This window comes from Notamacropus eugenii, chromosome 3 (genome assembly GCF_028372415.1).
Source record: "Notamacropus eugenii isolate mMacEug1 chromosome 3, mMacEug1.pri_v2, whole genome shotgun sequence".
Taxonomy (NCBI): Eukaryota; Metazoa; Chordata; class Mammalia; order Diprotodontia; family Macropodidae; genus Notamacropus; species Notamacropus eugenii.
This window is the reverse complement of record NC_092874.1, coordinates 204,670,520-204,694,954: the sequence shown is the minus strand read 5'-3', so window position 1 is coordinate 204,694,954 and position 24,435 is coordinate 204,670,520. Positions and strand designations below refer to the sequence as shown.

The 24,435-nt window shown below is 36.0% G+C and overlaps 1 protein-coding gene across 11 annotated transcripts in view; it reads right to left on the bottom strand.

Annotated features, from left to right (window-relative positions):
• Positions 1–24,435, bottom strand: part of ERC1 (ELKS/RAB6-interacting/CAST family member 1) — a 406,669-nt gene that overhangs the window by 306,551 nt on the left and 75,683 nt on the right. For all 11 annotated transcript variants that reach the window (XR_011977073.1, XR_011977072.1, XR_011977074.1 and 8 more), the window contains exon 3: positions 14,725–15,141. Coding sequence is in view for 7 of the 11 variants with exons in the window: in XM_072654117.1 (XP_072510218.1) it covers positions 14,725–15,141 (417 nt within the window). In the remaining 4 variants the exon portion in view is untranslated. The remainder of the gene's footprint in view (positions 1–14,724; positions 15,142–24,435) is intronic.

The following is a 24,435-nucleotide window of genomic DNA, read 5'->3' as shown; positions in this document are numbered from 1 at the left end:
GGAGAATTTAAAAATTATTAAGCTACCTAAAAGCCACAATCAAAAAAAAAAAAAGGAGCCTAAATATCATCTTTTAAGAAATTATCAAGGAAAACTGTCCTGATATTCTAGAACCAGAGGGTAAAATAGAAACTGAAAGAATCCACCACTGACCACCTCCTGAAAGAACTCACAAAATGAAAGCTGCCAGGAATATCATAGCCAAATTCCAGAGTTGTCAGGTCAAGGAGAAAATATTGCAAACAGTCAGAAAGAAACAATTTTAAGTATCATGGAGCCACAGTCAGGATATATTACATGACTGAACAGATTCTACATTAAAGGGTTCAGAGGGCTTGGAATATATGATATTCTGGAGGGCAAAGGAGCTAGGATTACAACCAAGAATTACCTACCCAGGAAAACAGTATAATCCCTCAAGGGAAAAAATGAACATTCAATGAGATAGAGAAGTTTCAAGCATTCTTGATGAAAAGCCCAGAGTTGAATAGAAAATCTGACTTTCAAATGCAACTCAAGAGGAGCATTAAAAAAGTAAACAGGAAAGGGAAATCATGAAGCACTTAATAAGTTTAAACTGTTTACATTCCTACATGGGAAGATGATATTTGTAACTCATAAGACCTTTCTCATTACTAGGGTAGTTAGAAGGAGTATATATAGACAGCACAGGTGTGAGTTGAATATGAAGGTATGATATCGAAACAAATCAATTTAAGGGGAGAGAGAAGAATATGCTGGGAGAAAGAAAAGGAGAGGGAGAATGGGGTAAATTATCTCACATGAAAGAGGAAAGAAAAAGTTTTTACAGTACAGGGGAAGAGGGGGAGTGAGTGAACCTTACTCTCATCAGAATTGGCTCAAAGAGGGAATTACATAAACACTCAATTGGGTTTAGAAATCTAACTTATCCTACAGAAAAGTAGGAGGGGAAGAGGATAAGAGAAAGGGGCCAGGGTCGTGTGACAAAAGGGAGGGCAGACTGAAGGTGGGGGTAGTCACAAGCAAAACACTTTTAAGGAGGGATGGGGTGGGGGGAGAGAGAGAGAGAGAGAGAGAGAGAGAGAGAGAGAGAGAGAGAGAGAGAGAGAGAGAGAGAGAACAGAATAAATGGGGGTAGGGGAAAGCAAGATAGGATGGAGGGCAATACAGTCAGCAATAGTAACTATGAAAAAATTTTGAAGCAGGTTTCTCTGATAAAGATCTCATTTCTCAAACATATAGAGAAGTGAGTCAAATTTATAAAAGTAAAAGCCATTCCCCAATTGATAAATGATCAAAAGATATGATCAGTTTTCAGATGAAGTAATCAAAGCTATCTATAACCATATGAAAAAATACTCTAACTCACTATTGATTCCATAAATGCAAATTAAAACATTTCTGAGGTACTACCTCATATCTAATGGACTGGCTGACAGGACAGAAAAAGTAAATGACAAGTGTTGGAAGAGATACAGGAAAAATGAGACATTAATGTATTGTTGGTGGAGTTGTGAACCAATTCAATCATTCTGTAGAGTAATCTGGAACTATGCCCAAAGGGCTATAAAACCATGCATACCCTTTGATCTAGCTAGCAATACCACTACTAGGTCTGTATCCCAAAAGAGATAATAAACAAAAAGGAAAAGGACCTATATGTATAAAAATATTTCTAGCAGTTCTTTTCTGGTAGCAAAGAATTATAAACTGAGGGAATGCCCATCAGATGGAGAATGGCTGAACAGGTTGTGGTATGTAATTGTGATGGAATATTATAAGAAACGATGAGCAGGATGCTCTCAGAAAAACCTGGAAAGACTTGTATGGGCTGATACAAAGTGAAATGTGCTATGTATAAAGTAACAGCAATATTTTAAGATGATCAGCTGGGAGTGACTTAGCTATTCTAAACAATACAAGGATCCAAGACAACTCTAAAGGATTTAACAACAAAAACTGCTACCCATCCCCAGAGAAATAACCAATGGTGTCTGCATGCAGCTTGAAGCATGCTTTTTTTTTCTTGAAGTTTTTTGGGCCTATGTAGGTCTTTTACCACGTGACTATGTTGGATATGTTTTGCATGACCACACATGTATAACCAATACTGAATTGCTGGCCTTCTCAATGAGGGGGAGTGGGGAGGGAGGAAGGGAGAGAATTTGGAACTCAAAGTTTTAAAAAACGAATGTTAAAATTGTCTTTACATGTAACAGGGGAAAAATAAAATACTAAACAAAAAAAAAAAGAATTTCTTGTGCATCCATCATTCTCTTAAAATTCCCCTTTTCCTTCTCAATGGAAGTTTCTCCTTATGCCTTGAGAATTTCATTCTAAAAAGTATCATATCTCTTCAGAGAAAGCTTCCCCAGAAAAATCTGGATCGATAGGATCCAATCTATCCTTTATCCTAACCCTCTGACTTCTGCTCACCAAAACCTAGATTGCATGTTATAGAAGTAAATTCAGATATAATCTGTCACAAATTCAAAGATAAGCATTTCCCACCAAGAAAGGTTTCCCTTCATTTGCATTACAGAAGCCCAGTGAGAAATCAGATCCAGAATAAATCTTTCATTCATTCTTCTGCCTTTTGAAGGATAAAATTATCATGAAGGCAAATAAAAAATTATTGGCTGTTTTTAGCAGATGCCCAGATAATCTAACTCCATCATCATCAATCCTCTCTTGTAAGATTAGTGATCTGTTTCCTAAACTCATTTATTTCTTCTTTCCAGTCAGGTAAACTAGTACATTCTGATAATAATGTCACTTATTTCAGTCTCTGGTTCCCAGATTTTCTTACATGAACAGATCATCTTAATATATAATGCAAACTAGAGGAAAATAATGAAAAAAAGGCAGAAATGAAGACATCATAGCATTACAAAATCACAAGTTATATTATAAAGTACTAATGTAAATAATATTTGGTAATGATTAAAAAACAGAAAAGAGATTCAACAGAAGATAAACTCTGGAATAAAATCAAAAACATATTTGGGTCCCCTGGTGGAAGCGCTCAGGAAAAGTATAAAGCAGTTTGGCAGAAATTAGGTTTAGCAAGTGAACTCATTAACTACTGCTTGATAAACCTAAGTCTATACATTAATTGGAAAATAACCCCTTATTTGACAGGAACTCTGTGGAAAACTGGAATGCAGTTGACAAGGAGTGGTTTTAAATTCAGTATCTTACAACAAATGCTACAAAATGAATATATGCCCTGAATATTAAGAGAGTCAGCACAGAAATATCAGAAGAGAACCAGATCAGGTAGTTTTTCACAGCAGATAAGGAGAATTCTTAACCAAACAAGAGACAGAGATCACCACAAAAATTAAAAAACTTTCAATTACATGAAGATAAAAAGCTGCTACCTGAACAAAATACTTATTTTATTAAGTTGATTAGAGTAAGAATTAGCAATGAAGAAAGGATAATGGAAGGTGTCAACTGGTGTGTGTATATTCAGTTACATAGATATAAATATAAGATACACACACATACATGTAAAAGTTTGGATCAAATATCTCTGATGACAGTCTGATATCCAAGAGAAAGAGTCAACTAATACAATGGATAAATGGTCAACAGATATGAACAAACAGCTCTCAAAAGAAATGAAAACTATTATCAACCATAGGAAAGATTGCTCCAAATCACTAACAAAAGAAATGCATTTTATAACAACTCTGAGGTTTTACTTCACACCCAGTAAGTCAGCAAAGACAACAAAAGAAGGGAATGATGAATGCTGGAATAATTGTTGGAAGAACGATAATATTACACTGGTCATTTTTTATTTGCCTTAATGATAAGTTTATCCTTCAAAAGGTGGGAGAATGCATGAAAGATTTATTCTGGATCTGATTTTGGACTTCAATGATGCAAATGAGGAGAACTATCCTTGGTGAGAAATGATTATCTTCGAGTTTGTGACAGATTATATCTGAATTTACTTCTCTAACATGCAATCTAGGTTTCAAAACTGACCCAACCAAAACAAAAATTATCAATATACCAAAAACATTTTAAATAAGAAAATGAGCTTAGATAATACCTTGTGCCATATACAAAGATAAGGTCCAAATGGATATCCAAGGCAAATTTTTTTATGATGATGTGATCTTTCATATCTATGTTTATATTACATAACCAAAGAAAGGATGGAGGAAGACATAAGAGACAAAAAGAGACATTTTTTATTTATCTTAACCTGTAATTTTATTGGTGTGAGAAACTCCTTCCACCAATACAACTTTCATCCAATGTTGCTGTTTCTGCTCCATGGGGCTAAATGGAACAAATCTAGGTCCTCCTACATAAAACAGTCATTCAACTACTTGAACACAGTTATGAACAGTGCTTTACACACCTTAAAGCACTATATGAATGCTATTATTATTGCTATCTTTCTTTTTTCTAACTGTATCCTCAGTGACTCCAAACAGCAGTAGCACGTGCAGTGGTCATACCCTGGTAAAACTGTCTAAGGAGACACGATAAACCAGGTTGAGGGTAACTAGTAAGTCTCAAATCCATAGATGAGTTTACTCCAAGGATGTAAAAACCTCCCCCAGGAGAATGGACAGACAAGAAGACCTTATTCCAATGACCACAAAGGCAGTGGATGAAGATGCTGGGAAGCACTCGGACTTTGATCAGGCATCAAAGACACCATCATCCAGTACATCCCAGGTCATCACCATTCATCCTGACATTTTTCCTGCCACTGGACTCTAATGATTTAAATCCAATTCACATACAATTCAAGCCATCACCCCACGATGTTACTAGTCCTCTTTGAAAACAAAGGACAAACAACTGCTATTATTATTATTATTATTTTATTATTATTATAAAAACCATGAGTTTTCGCTTCTCCAGGCTAAACATCCCTCATTCCCTTAACCAAACCTTATATATATGGGCTCAAGGTCTTTCTTTACCATCAGGTTATCATCTGATAAAAAAATGGCAAAAAGCATATCACCAAGATCAAATTACTATGGCACTTCAAGGCTGACAATGAACAATAAATGGCAAATTCTCTTTACAAATGATATTTTCTTTTGTTTTTTTTTTTCAGGGGAAGCAATCAGGTGAATTAAGTCACTCAATTAAGTGACTTGCCCCAGGTCACACAGCTAGTAATTATCTGAAGCCATTTTTGAACTCAAGTCTTCCTGACTCCAGGCCCAGTGCTCTATTTTCTGCACCACCTATCTGCCCCTCAAATTACTTTCTTAACCAGCATTCCTAAATCTTTACTTCAGAAGGATTTGCCTTCATTAGGTAACAATGATGAAATATTACTTGTGTTCCTAAGACCATGAGATTCTCATCCAAGATTTTACCATCTTCAGCATGGCATTTTAGATTGTTCCTGCTAGCATCACTTGTGCCCACATTAAAGAGCAAAAGTGGCACTGCCTATAAGGTTTTGCAAGTCTTGGAAAGTCAACCATCACATCCCAGAGAGATGGCAAACATCTTTTTGTCATCAGGGCAAAAGTAAATCAATCACCAATCATCACTGTTTGTTTCTTCTTCCTCTTATACTCACTAGATGATCTCTCTCCTGAATTACTGACAGTTGCAATGAACTGTCTCCTGTGCCCTCCTCTTTCCCTTTCCATTCTTCTTACTCTACCCTTTTCTATGCCCCACTCCCAGTAAACCTCAGAACTGCTAGGGTCACAGATTTATAAAGGAAGGGCCCTTAGAAGTTCCTAAGTTTAATCCTTTCATTTTACAAATAAGGAAAATGAGATATGAAGAGGCCAAGTGATTTGCCCAAGCTCACACAACTAGCAGCCACCTGGGGCATGATTTGAACTCTGGTCTTCCTGTCACCAAGTCAAGACCTAAATTCATTCAGCACCCACTCAGCAGCCAATGACCCTACATGTCTATGACCTCACCAGGCAAGGGTGGTTTGGCTGTAGGCACACTCTGGGTTTTTTGCTCTGCTTTATTTGTGGATTTGCTGGAAGGAACCTCCTAGAGTTTGAAGTTTGCCCACCAGATGGTGTCATTTTCACATCAATCAAGGTAAAAGAGCAGAAGATGGGATGAAGATAAGGAGTCTACAATCTCCCAACAAAACAGAATATACTGGATGAATTTTTATTTTGGGGTTTGTTTTTTTGCTTTAAATTGCATGTTTTTCAAGGAAGGAGCAATTTTTAACTGGAAAATCACTGGGCTTTTATCTAGAAAATTCAAAGACATCCAATTGTAGCCTGATAATAACATTTTATGAGATGAAACCCCCATTTTATCACTCAGACCAAAAAAAGGCTAATAAAAAAATTCTGTCATTAGTGAGCAAAATTTCTAAATCAGGGATTCTTAACCATTTTTGTGCTATGGGCTCCTTCTGAGATTAATTAATTTTAAATGTGTAAAATAAAATATATGGGGTAACAAAGGAAATTTATTATATAGAAATATCCGGGTGGGGGGGGTGGGGAGAGAAGCTAAGATGGCGGAGTAGAAAGATACACATATGCTAGCTCCAAACCCACAGCCCATAAATTACCCGTAAAGAAGAACTCCCAACAAGTTCTGGAGCAGCAGAAGGCACAAAACAATGGAGCAGAGAAGATTTCTGTTCCAGAGACACCTGAAAAACTGACAGGAAAGGTCCATCGCACACTGGACTGGGAGCAGAGCCCAGCCCTGCCTTGGACGAGCGGATCCGAGCAGGCTCCAGGGACAGAATCTCCAGTGGCTGCGCAAGTCCCTCCACCCACAGACACCAAAGGTCAGTGAGAGGGACTTCTCAGTTAGCAGAGAGGGGAGTGAGGTGCCCCCATAACTCAGGCCCCCTTGGGAGGCAGCAGCTGAGGTGGCAGTGGATGGGGGCTCCCACAGCAGGCAGGAGGTCGGATTCACTGTTGAAGGTCTCCACATAAACCCCCTGAGGGAACTGAGCCCCTCCTGGCGGCCCTGCCCCCACCTGAGCACCTGAACTTAATCTCACACTGAATAGCAGCCCCACCCCGCCAAAACCCTAAGGCTGGAAAGCAACATTTGAATCTCAGACCCCAAGTGCCAGCTGGGTGGAGGCTGGGTGGATCTGGAGGCGAGGTGGGTGTGAAGAGGAAGCTCAGAAGTCAAGTCACTGGCTGGAAAAATGCCCAGAAAAGGGAAAAAAAAATAAGACCATAGAAGGTTACTTTCTTGGTGAACAGATATCTCCTCCCTACCTTTCTGATGAGGAAGAACAATGCTTACCATCTGGGAAAGACATAAACGTCAAGGCTTCTGCATCCCAAACAGACAAAATAAATATTCAATGGGCTCAGGCCACGGAAGAGCTCAAAAAGGATACTGAAAATCAAGTTAGAGAGGTGGAGGAAAAACTGGGAAGAGAAATGAAAGAGATGCAAGAAAAGCATGAAAAGCAGGTCAACACCTTGCTAAAGGAGACCCAAAAAAATGCGGAAGAAAATAACACCTTGAAAAATAGACTAACTCAATTGGCAAAATAGGTTCAAGAAGCCAGTGAGGAGAAGAATGCTTTGAAAAGCAGAATTAGCCAAATGGAAAAGGAGGTCCAAAAGCCTCACTGAAGAAAATGGTTCTTTCAAAATTAGAATGGAACAGATGGAGGCTAATGACTTTATGAGAAACCAAGAAATCAAAAACAAAACCAAAAAGAATGAAAAAATGGGAGATAATGTGAAATATTGGAAAAACAACTGACCTGGAAAATAGATCCAGGAAAGACAATTTAAAAATTATGGGACTACCTGAAAGCCATGATCAAAACAAGAGCCCAGATATCATCGTTCATGAAATTATCAAGGAAAACTGCCCTGACATTCTAGAACCAGAGGGCAAAATAAGTATTCAAGGAATCCACTGATCACCGCCTGAAAGAGATCCAAAAAGAGAAACTCCTAGGAACATTGTGGCCAAATTCCAGAGTTCCCTGGCCAAGGAGAAAATATTGCAAGCAGCTAGAAAGAAACAATTCAAGTATTGTAGAAATACAATCAGGATAACACAAGATCTGCAGCCTCTACATTAAGGGATCGAAGGGCATGGAATACAATATTGTAGAAGTCAAAGGAACTAGGACTAAAACCAAGAATCACCTACCCAGCCAAACTGAGTATAATACTTCAGGGGAAAAAATGGTCTTTCAATGAAATAGAGGACTTTCAAGCATTCTTGATGAAAAGACCAGAGCTGAAAAGAAAATTTGACTTTCAAACACAAGAATGAAGAGAAGCATGAAAAGGTAAACAGCAAAGAGAAGTCATAGGGGACTTACTAAAGTTGAGCTGTTTACATTCCTACATGGAAAGACAATATTTGTAACTCTTGAAACTTTTCAGTATCTGGATAGTTGGTGGGATTACACACACACACACACACACACACACACACAGACACACAGACACACAGACACACAGACACACACACACACACACACACACCCACAGAGTGAATTGAATAGGATGGGATCATATCTTACAAGAATGAAATTAAGAGGTGAGAGAGAAATATATTGGGAGGAGAAAGGGAGAAATGGAATGGGGCAAATTATCTCTCAGAAAAGAGGCAAGCATAAGACTTTTTAGTAGAGGGAAAAAGAGGGGAGGTAAGAGAAAAACATGAAGTTTACTCTCATCACATTCCACTAAAGGAAGGAATAAAATGCACACTCATTTTGGTATGAAAACCTATCTTACAATATAGGAAAGTGGGGGAGAAGGGGATAAGCAGGGTAGGGGGGATGATGGGAGGGAAGGCAATGGGAAGAGGGAGCAATTTGAAGTCAACACTCTTGGGGAGGGACAGGATCAAAAGAGAGAATAGAAGCGATGGGGGGCAGCATAGGATGGAGGGAAATCTAGTTAGTCTTACACAACATGACTATTATGGAAGTCATTTGCAAAACTACACAGATATAGCCTATATTGAATTGCTTGCCTTCCAAAGGGAATGGGTGGGGAGGGAGGGATGAAAAGAAGTTGGAACTCAGAGTTTTAGGAACAACTGTTGAGGATTGTTCTTGTATACAACTAGGAAATAAGAAATACAGGCAATGAGGTATAGAAAGTTATCTGGCCCTACAGGACAAAAGAGAAGATGGGGACAAGGGAAGGGAGGGATGATAGAAGAGAGGGCAGATTGGTGATAGGGGCAATTAGAATGCTCGGTATTTTGGGGTAGGGGGAGGGGACACATAGGGAGAAAATTTGGAACCCAAAATTTTGTGAAAATGAATGTTAAAAGTTAAATAAATTAATTAATTAAAAAAAAAAAAGAAATATAGTTATGGAAAGAATTTTTCTTAAGCACATGGAACACAGGTTAAAAACCCCTGGTCTAGAAAGAAACTCTGATGTTGAGCTCAACTCTTTTACACTTAATTTAATCACAAAATAAATAAAGGATATGAATAGAATTTTAGAAAATTTATCTCTGATAGACCTAAAGGTCTATTAGAATGTTGAATGGGAATAGAAATGAGTTGATTCTATTTGGCAGCTGTACATGGAAACTTTAAAAACTGTGTTTTAGGGCACAAAAACCTTAGAAACAAATGTAGAAAATCAAAATATTATATAGTTTACTATAGTTTACATATTACATTTATATATTACATATAGTTTACTATAGTAATACTAAGTTTACTAAGTAATATATAATATAACCTACTTCAATAATTCAAAAACCTATGATTTCACTAGTTTGAATACTCAGTCATTTAGGCACCTACCTACTAAGTGTCAGGTACTGTGCTAAGCACTAAGTATAGAAAAACCATTTATTTATTAAGACTCTACTGTATTAGAAAGGGTAATTGAAAATATCAAGGGCTGTAATGACAAAGAGAACAAGAATTGAGAAAAGGACAATGACCAGAGAATTTGGCAGTCAGCAACTTTGGTGAAAGCAGTTTTGGTGGAATGACTAAGCTGGAAATTCATGGTGAATGGCCTAAGTTTTTTCTGAAAAATATGAGAAAAAAGTCCTCAGCTGAGAATGTCAAGGAGGGGCGGCCATGGGTGTTAGGGAGTAGGGGGAAGAGCTGCTATGGTTCTGTAACATACAGGTCTTTTTTCTCTTTCATTAATCTCCTTGAGGAATAGGCCTAGTAACCATATAATTGGGACAAAAGGTAAGCAAGCTTTAATAACTTTTGGGGAAGAGTTTCAAATTTCTTTCCAGAATGGTTGGACCAATTCACAACTAAAGGAACAGTCTATCAATGTACCTATTTTCCCACAGATCTCCAACATGTCATTTTCTTTTTATTCACTTTGCCAATCCAATGGATACAAAGTTTCTTTTTCTGTGTTGGCTCTTCTTAGCTTAGGCATCAAGACCATAAGCATATCAAAGAAATAATTTGATATGCTCTTCCCCCTCTCCCCACTCTTTCAAATAGTTCTATAGTTTGGGGGTTATTATTTAATAATTGAGAGAATTTGCTTATAAACTCATGACTCAGAAATTGGGGTTTTTTTGTTTGTTTTGAGGTTTGTTTGGGTTTTTTTGAGAAACCATGTGTAACTTCTTCAATTTCTTTCTCTGAAATCTGTTAAGAGCTCCATTTCTTGTTTTGTTAATCTGGGCATTTTGTTTTTGTTAATATTCATCCATTTTATTTCAAGTGTCAGTTTTGCTGGCATATAACTAGGTGAACTAGTTTCTAATAATGCATTTTTTTTAAATTCTGAATTCACCCTTTTAATACTGCTAATTTGATTTTCTTTCCTTTTGTAATCAAACTAACTAATGGTTTTGTCTAAGATACTGGTTTTTTTCCCCAAACCGATGAGTATTTTTCCCCAACCGATGAGTATCTAGTACTATTTACTAACTAAATCCTTTTTTTTTTTTTTTGCTTTCAATTTTATTAATCTCTTCTTTTGACTTTCAAGATTTCTATTTTGGTGTTTATTTGTAGTTTCATTTGCTGGTTTTCTAAGTTTTTTTTATTTTTATGCCCAACTCACTGTTCTTCTTTTTCTTCTCTTTTATCAAGGAAAGTGTTTAGGCATATATGTTTTCCCCAAAAGATTGCTTTGTCTCCATCCCAAAAATTTTGAAATGCTATCTTTCACAAAATCACCAATTGCTTCCATGATTTGTTCCCTGCCTTATACACTGTTAACAATATTAAGTCTTAAATTAATTCTTCATTTTTTCAGCAGTTCTCTATTTAACATAATTTTTATTGCATCATGGTCCTTAAAAGACAGGCTTAATATTTTGATTTTCTACATTTGTTTCTAAGGTTTTTATGCCATAAAACATAGTTTTTAAAGTTTCCATGTACAGCTGCCAAATAGAATCAACTCGTTTCTATTCTCATTCAACAATCTAATAGACCTTAGGTCTATCAGAGATAAATTTTCTAAAATTCTATTCAGATCCCTTCCTTTTTATTTATCCTGTGATTAAATTAATCATAATCTGAAAGAAGTAGAGATTTCCCACTATTGTAACTTTACTGTCAATTTCTCCTTGTAATTCATTTAAACTTTAATTTAAGCATTTATATGCTATGCTATTTGGCGTATGCTTGTTTAATATTAATTATCTTTGTATCTTTCAACAAAATGTAGTTTTCCTGTTTACATCTTTTAATTAAGTCTATTTTCTGCTGTTGCCTTAACTCAAATCATGATTGCTATCCCTTGTCTTTTTTACTTCAGTTGAAGCAAAACAGATTTTGTTTCAGTTCCTTATTTTGATGCTGTATGTATTTTCTGTTTTGACTTTATTTCTTGTATCGCTGGACTCTGTATTCTGATATATTCAATTAATCAATAAATATTTATTAAGCACCTACTATGTGTCAGGCTCTGTGCAAAGTATTAGGGATACAAAAAAGAAGTAAAAGGCAGTTCCTGCCTTTAAGGACCATACAATCTAATGAAGGAGACAGCAAGCAAAGAAATACATACAAAACAAGCTAGATACAGAACAGATTAGAAATAACTGACAGAGGGAAGGTCCTGGAATTAAGAGGGGATGGGGAAGCTTCTCATAGAAAATGGGATTTCAATTGGGACTTAAAGGAAGCCAGGGAGGTCACAGGCAGAAATAAGGTGGTAGGGCATTCCAGGCATAAAGGACAATCAGAGAAAATGCCCAGAGCCAAGAGATGGAGTGTCGTGTTTGTGAAACAGTCAGAAGGCCAGTGTCACTGGACTGAAGAGTATGTGTCAGGGAGTAAGATATAAAGGGACTGGAAAGGTAGAAGGGGCCTAGGTTATGAAGGGCTTTGCGTGACAGGGAATTTTGTATTTGCTCGTGGCGGCAAAAGGGAGCAACTGATATTTAACTGGGGGGAGCGAATAGGGGGAGAGGGAGGCAGCATTTCAGAAAATTCACTTTTCGAGGTTGAATAAAGAATGGACTGGAGTAAGGAGAGAATTGAGGTGGCAAACGCACCAAGAAGTTATTGCAGTAATCCAGGTGTGAGAAGATGGGGGCCTGTACTAGAGTGGTGGAAATGTCAGAGAAGAGAAGGGGGTGTATTTAAGCAATGTTGCAAAGGTATGAGTTCATAACATTAAAATTCACAGTTAATATCACTAAATGAGTATTTCCCTTCATACTAATTTCTTATGCTCCTGTCCCTTCTGAAAGGGAGGTATGCTCTGCTGTGGCTGTTCAGTTGTTTTTCAGTCATGCCTGACTCTCTGTGACCCCAAAAAGACTGAAGTAGTTTGCCATTTCCTTTTTCAGCTCATTTTACAGATGAGGAAATTGAGGCAAACAAGATTAAGTGACTTGTCAGGGTCATACAGGGCAGTAAATCTGGAGGCCAGATTTGAACTCAGGAAGATGAGACTTCCTGACTCCCAGTGCTCCATCTGCTGTACACCAGCTGCCTTTCCCTTAACCTTCCTTTCTTCTTATTCTCCTTTCATCCCTTTCCCCCATGTTTCCCTATTCAGTGTAAAACATTCCCAATTATACAAGAATCTTTTGAGAACTGATCATATAATAATCAATAAATGCCAAAATATAAATAAAATGGTATAGTGAATACTTGATTTGAAATATAAATACTAGGTAATAAAGGAGGTTGGGGGTGGTAAAAGGATTAGGCCTCCCTCCATTAGGCCTCCCTCCAGATTCCAATTTGTAAAGATTTAAGGGGATATACAATTTAAATATATTTGGACTATACTACATTGTGTAAAATCTTTCTCTTTTTCTGTACAGGCCATATGTTATACTAAAATTACCTACCTAGCTATGGACACTTTTCAGAAGGAGCTATTATATCTTTCCCTAAAATATTACTGCCACAGCTTTCCTTTTAATAAACTCTTAAATACCCTAATCTTCAGTTTTCTTGTACTTTTTTTTAGTTTAAAGAGGTAATTTTAATTTATTATCACTTTTAACTGAGATATATCTTAATCTTCAAAAACTTGACAATTCTTTTAAGGATTAATTTCATTACAGCATGCAATATAAGGGCAAATCTCTTCTCTGTTAAAAAAAATAAAAAGCTATAAAGGGAACTGCAAATAAATCTCTTGAGCCAAATCACCTGCATGATATCTTTTGTTCTATTATTCCTAGGAACCTATTAAGATCAAAATAAAGTGATTTCTCCTAGGTGTATTCAATAAACATTCCAAATAGTAATCCTATTTTACATGTACATTATGCAGTGCTTTTCTTCCAAACATGGCAAATATTCTCATGATATCTGATTAACCATCCCCCTGGGCCTCATTTATAAAATGAACAAATTTGACTAGATTCATGGGGTCCTTTCAACCTCTAAATCCTATGAGGATATATGTTTATAAAGGTTTTCTCCACTTTGAAGCCAGAGTGAAGGCAGAGCTCCTAAAACATTATACATAAAATTATATTTAATGCTTCATAGAGAAACAGAAAGCAAACTGAAAAATAAGGGTCATTTATGTTCAACTAGAATTGAACACTAAAGAAATTTCAAGTAGATATTACAGATAACAATTTGAGAAAATATATTCTCTATCCTCTTAGTTACAAAGGATGGCATTTTTAAGGTAAAAGACTAAAAGAATCTTGTTATGTATAAATGAAAGTAACATACTAATCAATCACAAAAGGATTACTATTGCTATTAATTTTGTTTTTTCTTATCAAAGATGAATAGTTTTCATTTATGTTTTGCTTAAATTCAAAAAGGATGGCTGAATATTAGATGAAGACTGAATTTTTCTTTAAAATGTACAGGTCACCATTCCTGTATATATACCTTTTCTGGCTGTACCAACCCAGTGGTGGATGGTTTTATCAAATGCTCTTTTACAGTTAAGGTAACTATTTCCATGGAAACCCCAGGGCAACCATTCATTAAAACTACCAAGATCTTTTTCTGCACTCTCTTAAATACAAGTGATTGTTTTATTTTATTCATTTTTAACTGAACAATAATCAGCTTTTCTTAAGTTAGCTTCTTCTATATGTTCACATAAAGAACAATGTAAGAGGTCACAAGAAGCTGAGTACCTAAATCTTTAGATACCAAAAAAACCTAAATATAACAGCCTACTTTAAGTCAGCATACAGACAAGACAATGCTATCCCTTGCTTGGTAGGTGAGATAGAATAAACATCACTGAAAAATTCAACACAGAAGGAGATACCTACTTCCACTAGGATAACAAAATAGATCACTGCATTTAGGAAGAGATGCTAGCAAAAGACAAAATAAGGATAATGACAAGAAAGAAGCTGGACACTCACCTCTCTCAACATATTGCTCTCCTTCTCCTTTTGTTCCAGGAGACTTTCCAGGTGGTGTACATGCATCTCTGCCTCGGCCAGGCGTCTTGTTCTCTCATGGTCTTCCTCAGTAGCCTTGGCAGACAGTCCTTTACTCTGCAACATCTCCAAGAGCTTTTTTATGGACTCATCTCGTGCATTTAGTGTTTGTTTCTGAGTCTCAATGCGCAACTCCATTTCTTCCAGGGTCTTACGAAGAAGGAAGAGTTCCTTGGCTTGCCTCTCATGTTCAGCATGCAGCCTCTGAAAGTTCTCCTCTGTTAGCTCTGCTGCAAAGGGTTCACTAGCTCTATTACTACTATCTTGCTGAAATAGCTGGTTTAGGTCCCTCTGGATCCGCAGTTCATCCTGGAGAGCCTGGATTGTCATCTGCATGTGCTTTAACAACAACAAACACCAAAAATCCTAAATCAATGATTTGTTATTGAACAACAACAAGGTTACTTAGATCCTTTGGGGAAACTAGGAATAATAACTAAGAGCATTTCTCATAAGCCTACACTTTACATTGGAGTTGTAGTCTTTCTTCTTATTTTAGCCTCAAATGAAGGGGAGAAAGACTGATCTGCAAAATGTCAGCAGTTCAACCAGTACTATTAACAATTTTGAAAGGAATTAACCAATCTCTCAAATACATGAGAGTAATTTATCTTCTACACATGTATTCTAGAGTGTTAATGTGGTCACAGATCCACAGGAAATTAGGCCAAAAAAATTAGGCATATCAACAATGGAGGCTAACAATAGATAGATAGATAGACAGATAGATAGATAGATAGATAACTATATATATAGATAGATAGATAACTGTAACTATATATATATATATAGATAACATAAACATTAACAAAACTAAGTTACTAGTTGCCACTGATGACATTTAATTGAAAGGGGGCAGGGCAGCACACACACACACACACACACACACACACACACACACATACACACACACGACTAAATTCATCAAATCACAATGGATGCACTTATTACTACAGAGAGAGTACAGAGGACCCACAGAGGTTGAGTCCAAAATGTACATTAACATCCCCTCTGCAATATATACAATAACTTATCATCCAGCATTTGCTTAAAAACTATCAATAAGACTATCCAAATAATCCCAAGTTCTACCCATTACTCCTAATTCTGCCCTCTGGGGACAAGCAGGGCAAATCTAATACTTTCTTGAGAGCTATCCTGCACCTGCTAAGACTTCTCCAGTTCCTTTTACCAGTACTCATATGTCATGATCTCTGTGCCCTCCATCCTCTTTGTCTCCCTCTCTCAATTTTATTAATGTCCTTCCTTAAAAGTGACACTTAAGTGTGGTCGGACCACAGCAGAGTACAGTAGAACTATTTCCTCCTTTGCTTTGAAAAACAATGTTTTAATTCAGACCACAGTTTTAATTCAGCCTAAGACTGCATTAGCTTATTTGTTAAATTATATTGACCTTGCTGACTGTATAGAAGGTGGATTTTAGTGTATGAAAAGTGGTTTTTGTTATTATTTCTTAGAGTTCAGTTTCCCAGGATCCATAGCCTTAACAATCTCTTGTACTAGATTATTAGTATTAGATACTAATTAGATTAGATGGTATTAGATATGAGTTCCTATGATCATGGTTCAAAACATATCCTCCATGCTTGAGCACTGTTATATAATAAATGATAAATAATATAAACATCCACCGTGGCTGCACGGTGAGACACAGGGATGAGGCGATATAAACTTGGGAGGCTGTTGCTGGCAACATGCCTTCTTTGTCTAGCGCCCTATAAAGCAGGTGGGCACTGGTCATGAGATGGAGAACCTGAGGGCTGAATGTACAAATCAGCCCCTATCTGAGGGGATTTCAGAGAATGCACAAGTTGTGCCTGCCTCAACTGACCCATCAAGATGTCTCTCCCTTCCAACAAGACCCCTGCAAGAAAGGTGATTAGGGAGTAATGTAGGAGTTTGTTCTCCCATTATCAGAAATCCTCTTCTGAGAAAACTGAAGCAAGATTATTAACCCATGTCTTTCCCGTCTGACCAGATCAAGAGTGAACCTGTGCTAGCAGCCCTCCTACGTGCTGTGTTTATCTATCTTACACTGACTAAATAGATGAGATGTTTGTCAACTGCCTAGTATCTAGGTATACTTCCCACATCTTGAATCTGTGAAGCTGTTTTTTTTAACCCAACTACAAGACTTTAAACTCTATCAAGACATCTTTGGACCCAAACTCTGGCATACAAATGTTAGTTATTCCTCCTACGTTGGCATCCTTCATAGTACAAATCTGGTGTCACCTTTTTTCTGAACCCCCCAATTATCAACATTCTGAACCCTGAAATTACTTTATATATCCTTTATGTATACATACATGAATATGTTGCATTCTCTCGGCAGACCTTAAGTTCCTTGAGGATAGAACTATTTTTATTTTGCATCCACAGCATTTTATAGTAATATATCATTCATATATAGCAGATAATAAATGCTTGTAGAAATGAATTTAATAATACAAGTAGATGTACTTATTACTTTAGAACTACAACTTATTACTAAGAAGTAGCAACCAATTTCCATACACCACAGAAGTCAATGTTTCATGTCTGGTAATTAAAAAGTAAAAAAATAAGTAATAATCCTTCATTTTTCTTTATAGTTAACCAATGGAACATAAGGTAATAAAAATAAGCAACTGACTTTGGAAACTGAGGTCTTGGCCATATGTGGAAAGGACGTATATATTCCATATAGGTCTACGCCTCTATATTCTAAAGAGAGTAACAATCAAACTTTGGTTCATCACAAAATGAACCACACAAGGGACAAAAGCAATGTTAAGTGGAAGATTCTATCATCTGAACACACCATGTCTAAAAACACCCAGATTTTATTCTCTGGTCTCCCTTACTTTTACTGCTTGACCTTGGCTAGTTATTTAAGCTCTCTGGACTTCAGTTTTCTCTTCTGTAAAATAGCTACAATGACTCCCATACTAACTACCATATAACTGTTGCAAAGACTAGTTTCCTTTCCTCTGCCCTTCCCTCCCCCAAAAGAAGGAAGTTGAGGCACCATAGGACTTATCTTTCCATGCAGGAAATATTCTAATAACTTCAAAAATTACTTTCTACAAATATACATGTATGTACACACATATATATCTACATATACGTGTATGCATATCAGATCTTGAATATGTATCCTTTCACATTCATAAAAATATTTACAGTACTCATCAGCAAATTATTCAATGCAGCTGAGGTAGAACTTGATTGTAGCTAACATTTGATATATGCTTTAACATAAATATCTGAATTTGGTAAAACAAGTATTCATTAGTAAAAAGGGAATAACACAATGTCTACAATGTGCCAGGGACTGTACTAAGCACTTTTTATAAATATTATCTCATTTGAGCCTCACAACAAATGACTTCCTGACTCCAAGCCCAGTAGTCTATTCACTGAGTCACCTAGCTATCTGACCACGTCTGTTTCTCTAGTTTTCCTGACACCGATTTTTAAATTGTAACCCTGAAATGATACTAATGCCCTACAGGTCAAAGAGATGTTTCAGAATAGCTGCATAAACTTCATAAAGTTGTACTGTGAAGGGACAGAATTCTCCCTAGTATGCCACAGAAAGAGGAATTTAAATTACTCTGTCACAGACTGGAAGGAATCAGCCTGGAGGAATCTTGAAAAGACCGCAGTAGAATGCTTATTTGCGAAGAGTCATCAAGTTTATACAGCCATCTTGGAACAAAGAAACAGCCAGTGTTGGATAGGTTATGGGAAGACAGGTATCCTGGTGTATTGTGGTGGAAAAGTAAATCCATACAACCATTTTGGAAAGCAATATGGAATTATGCAAATAAAATAAACTACAATGTCCATATCCTTTGGCCCAGAGATTCCCTACTGGGCTCATAACCCAAAGATCTCATATATATCAAAATATTAATAAGAACATTTTTTGTGTGATAGCAAAGCATTGGCAACAAATTGTAGAATATGAATATAATAGAATATTATTATGCATAAGAAATGACACATATGAAGAATACAGAAAAGCACAGAGCAATGCAGAGCGAAGCATACAGAGCCAAGAAAATAATATGTACAACGATTACAATGTAAATGGAAAGAACCACAAATACACAAAAAATCAAGTGACTACTGCAAATTTATAAAAAATAAATATGACTCAAAGAGACAGAAGAAGGTATTCCAAACCCCTCCCCACCTTTGAAGAGGCAGAAGTCCCACAAATGTTCCACATTGTACAGTTTCAGACTTTAATTTCAGTAACAGATTTCAAAAATTAGTTAAGCTGATTTCTTTCCTACTATTTTTCTTTTTTTGTCCTTAAAAATACATTATTCACTATATGGGATGGCTCTCAAGGAGAGGAAAGGATACTGACAAGGGCATAAAAACACAGTGACATAAAAAACAAAACATCACTTAAAACTTATTTAAAAAAAAAAAAGAAGAAACATTATTGTCCTATAAGAAACAAAGAAGATTATTTCAGAGAATGCTGGGAAATAAGAACAATAAGAAAGAAGATACATAGTGAGCAGTACAAGGAGAAAAATTTAGTAACTGTCAACATTAAAGACTTATTTGTAAGATAACAACTATAAAAACTTCAAAAGACTCTTATCAAACTGATCACAACAATGACCAAACACACTTCCAGAGGGCTTACAGTGAAACATATTACCATCTCCTGACAGAGAGGATGGATGCAAGGCATGGAGGGAGATGAACATTTGGGGATAAGGCCACCTTGGGGATATATTCAGGCCATGTTTATTTGCTCTGAGTATTTTTTCCTTATATTTTTAATTAGAAAGGGAGCACCAAGGAAAAAGCAGAGAGGGTAATAAGGAAAAAAGAAAAGGCCAGAGAAGTAATCTGAAAAGTATACAGGGGAGAAGAAAACCAACCAAGTTCACAAGAAAGTAGAGATAAGTGGGACAATTCTGAAAGTAATATGTTAAATTTATTCTACATATATAATGTGTGTGATATGTGTACTATATATATGAATGTAGATTTATGACACAAATACATGAAATGTGTGATATACATATATGCATATATAATATATATGAAAGCAAACCATATGGAAAAGAGATTCACAGTTTCTCTATGTGTTCTACATAGACATGCCCTTGTGTTTGTAAAATTCAGAAATTAAAATTTTAATTAAAAATCAAACTACTAAAAGAAAAAGGATGCATCATACAAGCATGTGTCAAGCACCACACTAAGGGCTCAGAGTGTAAACATAAAACTAACTTGTTCATGCTGGCAATAGGAACTCATGTTCTAACAGAAGAAAACGCTTACAAGGGAGCTGGTGGCCCACGCAAAGCACCTTGGTTTAGGAAGTTAAAGGTATGGTAAGCAGAAGAGGAAAAGGGATAGGGGACACACCCTTCCTAGAATCAATGGTAATACTGATGGTTTCAAAAGTAGAAAGGCAGCGGTACTCAGTACTCAGAAATTTAGGATCTGAGCCAATTAAGGGCATGAGAAGATAACGCCTGGAGAGTAAGGGAAATCCCAGTTGGACACTACCACTTGAAATGCTCTTCATTCAGGACAGAAGGAAGTGGAGCCTCCAAGGGTTAGTTCCAGGTCATAGGGCTAAGTTTCCAGAACATGGTCTCTGATACAGCAGAAGTTCTATAGAGTTCATATAGTTGGTTATTTTGAGAGGGGACATTGAGGAGGTCTCAACATCATCTTAAGAGCTCAATGGACCTATACCACACTTTGGGGTATGACTGCAACATAAAACTTGAGTTTAAAAGGCAAACAATGAAAATATGCAATAAATGCACAGGGAGCTCTAGCAGGATACCAGCTGCTCCACAAATTTATCCTTATCATACCTCACACTTTTTTCTCTACTGTGCAGAGCATGAATGTGCACAGTTACCAACACAAAAGTGAAAAGGAGATTACTAATAAAATAACACAAATGCTTGAAATGAAAAATTTAAATGCACAAATGCTGAAGACTGACTGTGCATCTATTTTGTAAACAGGGCTCTGTGAGGAGACATTACTTCTGTCACATGAACAGTGCTTACTGACACAGTGACTAGAATATAAGTAGATGCTTAAAAAGTGTTTGCTAAGTGAAAAAGATTTGAGATTAAAATGTCCCTCACAATTTTTTTAAAAATTTTTTTATTCATTTTAAACTTAAATACAAAATGAGAGAAGAAAAAAGAAAATTTCCATGTACGCAGCAGAACACAAGAATTCAATACAGAATGATACATTTCCATTTCAAGAAAACCTATGTAATAAATACTACACATTGTTTTCAAAGTTACCCAGCTCTGTGCTTTCTTCTAAGTCTTCCTTTGTTCTCTGCCATGCACTTTTTATTTTTTTCTCCCTCCCCCACGCTAGAAAAGGCTACTATTAAACATGAGTATATATGAGTATATATATGTACATGTGTATATACATACATACACACATATAAAAGTACATCTCTATAAACAGATACATACACATGCATACATATATAAGACCATACTGTGCATATTTCTATTTGTCAGCTCTTTCTCTGGAGGTGAACTGTATCTTCCTTTCATAGGTTCAAATCTTTCCATGTTTCTCCAAATCAAGTGGTGCATCATTTCTTATGTTACAGTAGTATTCCATCACAATCATTCCATCACCAACCACAGCTTATTTAGCTATTCTATAATTGAAAGGCATCTAACATTTTAGTCAATCTGATAGGTATAAGATGATATCTCAAAGTTGCTCTAATTTGCATTTCTCTAATGAATAATGATTTAGAGCATTTTTTCATATCATTATATATAGTCTTGCTTTCTTCATCAAAAAAACTGCCTATTCCTATCCCTTGATCATTTATCAATTAGGGTATGACTTATATTTTTATCAATTTGACAAAGTTCTTTATAAATTTGAATAAAGGGGCTTTTATCTGAGAGACTGTCTATGAAATTTTCTACTTCCCTCCTAATTTTGGCTATATTGGTTTTATTTATACAAGAGCTTTTTAATTTAAAATATTCAAAATTATCCATTTTATAACTCAAAAGTGTTCTCTATCACTTGTTTCTTAATATATTGTTATCCTGTCCATAAGTCTGATGGTTAATATGTTCCATATTCTCATTTTCTTGTTATATCTCCCTCTAATCTAGGTCATGTATTCATTCTGACCCCACCCTAGTACACTGTTTAATATAATGGTCTATACCCAATTCCCACCAAACTATTCTCTAGCTCTTCCAATAATATTTACCAAAGAATGAATTATTATCCCAAAAACTTAAACATTTGTCAAACACAAAGTTACAACAGTTTTTTACTACTGTGTATCATATATCTATTCTACTCCACTAAAGTACTGTTCTATTTTTTAGCCAGTACTAGATAATTTGGATATTTACTGCCTTATAACATAGTTTAAGATCTGGTACTACTGAATCTATTTCCCTTATATTTTTTTCCCTTATTTTTTTCCCAAGAATTTCTCTGAAATATCTGACCTTTTGTTCTTCCAAATGAATTTTATTATCATTTTCTGAAACTCAGCAAAATCATTTTTTAGTAATTTAAGTGGGAAGGCATTGAATAAATAAGTTAGATAAACTTGTTTTTATTATGTTGGCTTTGTCTGCCCATGAACAATAAATATTTCTCCAATTACTTAAATCTGACTTTATATTCTTATATATTTATATTCATGTAGTTCCTGTCTGTTTTGGCAGGCATACTCTCAAGTATTTTATACTGTCTAGTTATTTTAAATGGTCTAAAACAATATTGAATAATATTGGTGACAGAGAGTACAGTTTCCCTATTTTTCCTCTTTAAATTAAATCTATTTTAGTTTTGACTTTGAGATCATGATTATTATCTCTGTTTTTTTTACATAAACAAATTCTACCCCAGTCCTTTATTTCAACTCTGTATCTCTTATTTTTATTGTTTCCCGAAATTACAGAGTTCAGATTTTTAATCTTATTCTACCACCATTCTGCTGTTTCATAGGTAAATTCTTCCCATTCACATTCAAAATTATAATTAGCTGTGTGTATTTCCCTCATCATCCCTCTTACCCTATAACCTCCTCACACCTCTAATTTACTTCTAATCCCTAGATTACCCTCCAATTCCTTAATCTAACCACCTCCCTTAAAAGTCCCTCCCTCATCCTCTCCCTCCACTTTAATCTACCTGTCTTTCTAAAGGTTTCTCCCTTGTCCTCTCCCCTTCTTAATTCTTAATCTATACCCTCCTAAAAGTACCTTCCTTATCCTATCCCCAGGCCCTCATTTCCTTCTAAATTTAGAAGACTTTTATACCCTTCTAGATTTATATGCTGTTCCCTCTTTAATCCATTTCCAATGAGAGTAAGGTTCCAGCATCCAGCCCTTCATCCTCACTTGCTTCTTTCATACCAAGTCTTCCTTTCTCATTTGCATAAAATAATTACTCCTTTTTATCTCTTCCTACACAGTTGTTTTTCAGAATTACCCCATAGCACAGCCCAACCCAACCCTTTCCTTCAAACTGTCCAAATAATGACAGTCTTAAGAGTACTGATAACATTTTTTCACATATAAATAGTTTGACCTTATCCAGTCCCTTGTAACTGGTCTTTAATGTTTAACTTATATTTGTCCTGGATCCTATATATAGAATTTTCCATTGAGTTCTGCTCTTTTTGTCACAAATACCCGAAAGTCTCTCAATTTGTTAAATATCCATTTTTTTCATTAAGGATTATACATGACTGAATAACAAAAATCACTAAAATCCCTAGTTTCCTTCAAAATGGCTTAAGAACTACCTCCTACAAGAACACTTCCTGAACCACTCCCCAGAGGCTGAGACAACTCCCATCAGGTTGCCTTACAACTCTTTTGTAAATGGATATGTAGAACATTATCTTCCCCGCAAAATATATAAGCTCCTCAATGTCAGTTACTGTTTGCCTTTCATATCTATATCCTCAGTGTGAGGAAATTAAAATTATTGTATTCCTTAATAGTTGGCTCAAGCCACATTTTTATGTCAGGAATGCAGTTTTCCCTATAAGTTAGTTTAAAGGTATAATTAAAAGGAAATGTTGGGATCACTGATACTATTAGCCCCTGGGACAGCTGCTTGTTTTCTGTAAAGCTGAACCAGCTTGATCTGGTGCTACCCCCAAAACACAAGTCATCTGTCCTTGCCTTTCCCTGTGTAATTAGGGGAGATTTTATCCCTTCCAAGAGGGACAAATCTGATAGTTCTGATTGATCCCCTAGCAAAAACTGCATGCAGATGGGTCCTACAATACAGAGTCTTGATAAGCCATACCCAAATGCCAACCCACTTTTATCAGTACAGTCTAATATAATGTTTCTTGAAGGGTCCTCCCTTCTCATTGGGTTCACTGGCCTTACTGAGATGGCCAGTCTGACCCCCTTTCTTACTAGTTTTATGTATTGCTTTAATATACTGATTTTGTTTAGAATATGTACTACAGTGTACCTTTACTGAATTTACTGAGACAAGTGCAGTGTCTGGAGCACAGTAGGTGCTTTAAAAATGCTAGCTGATTAAAAAATGAGATGAAAAGTTTCTTCTTTATATCCAAGAGAGAATTACAGGAAT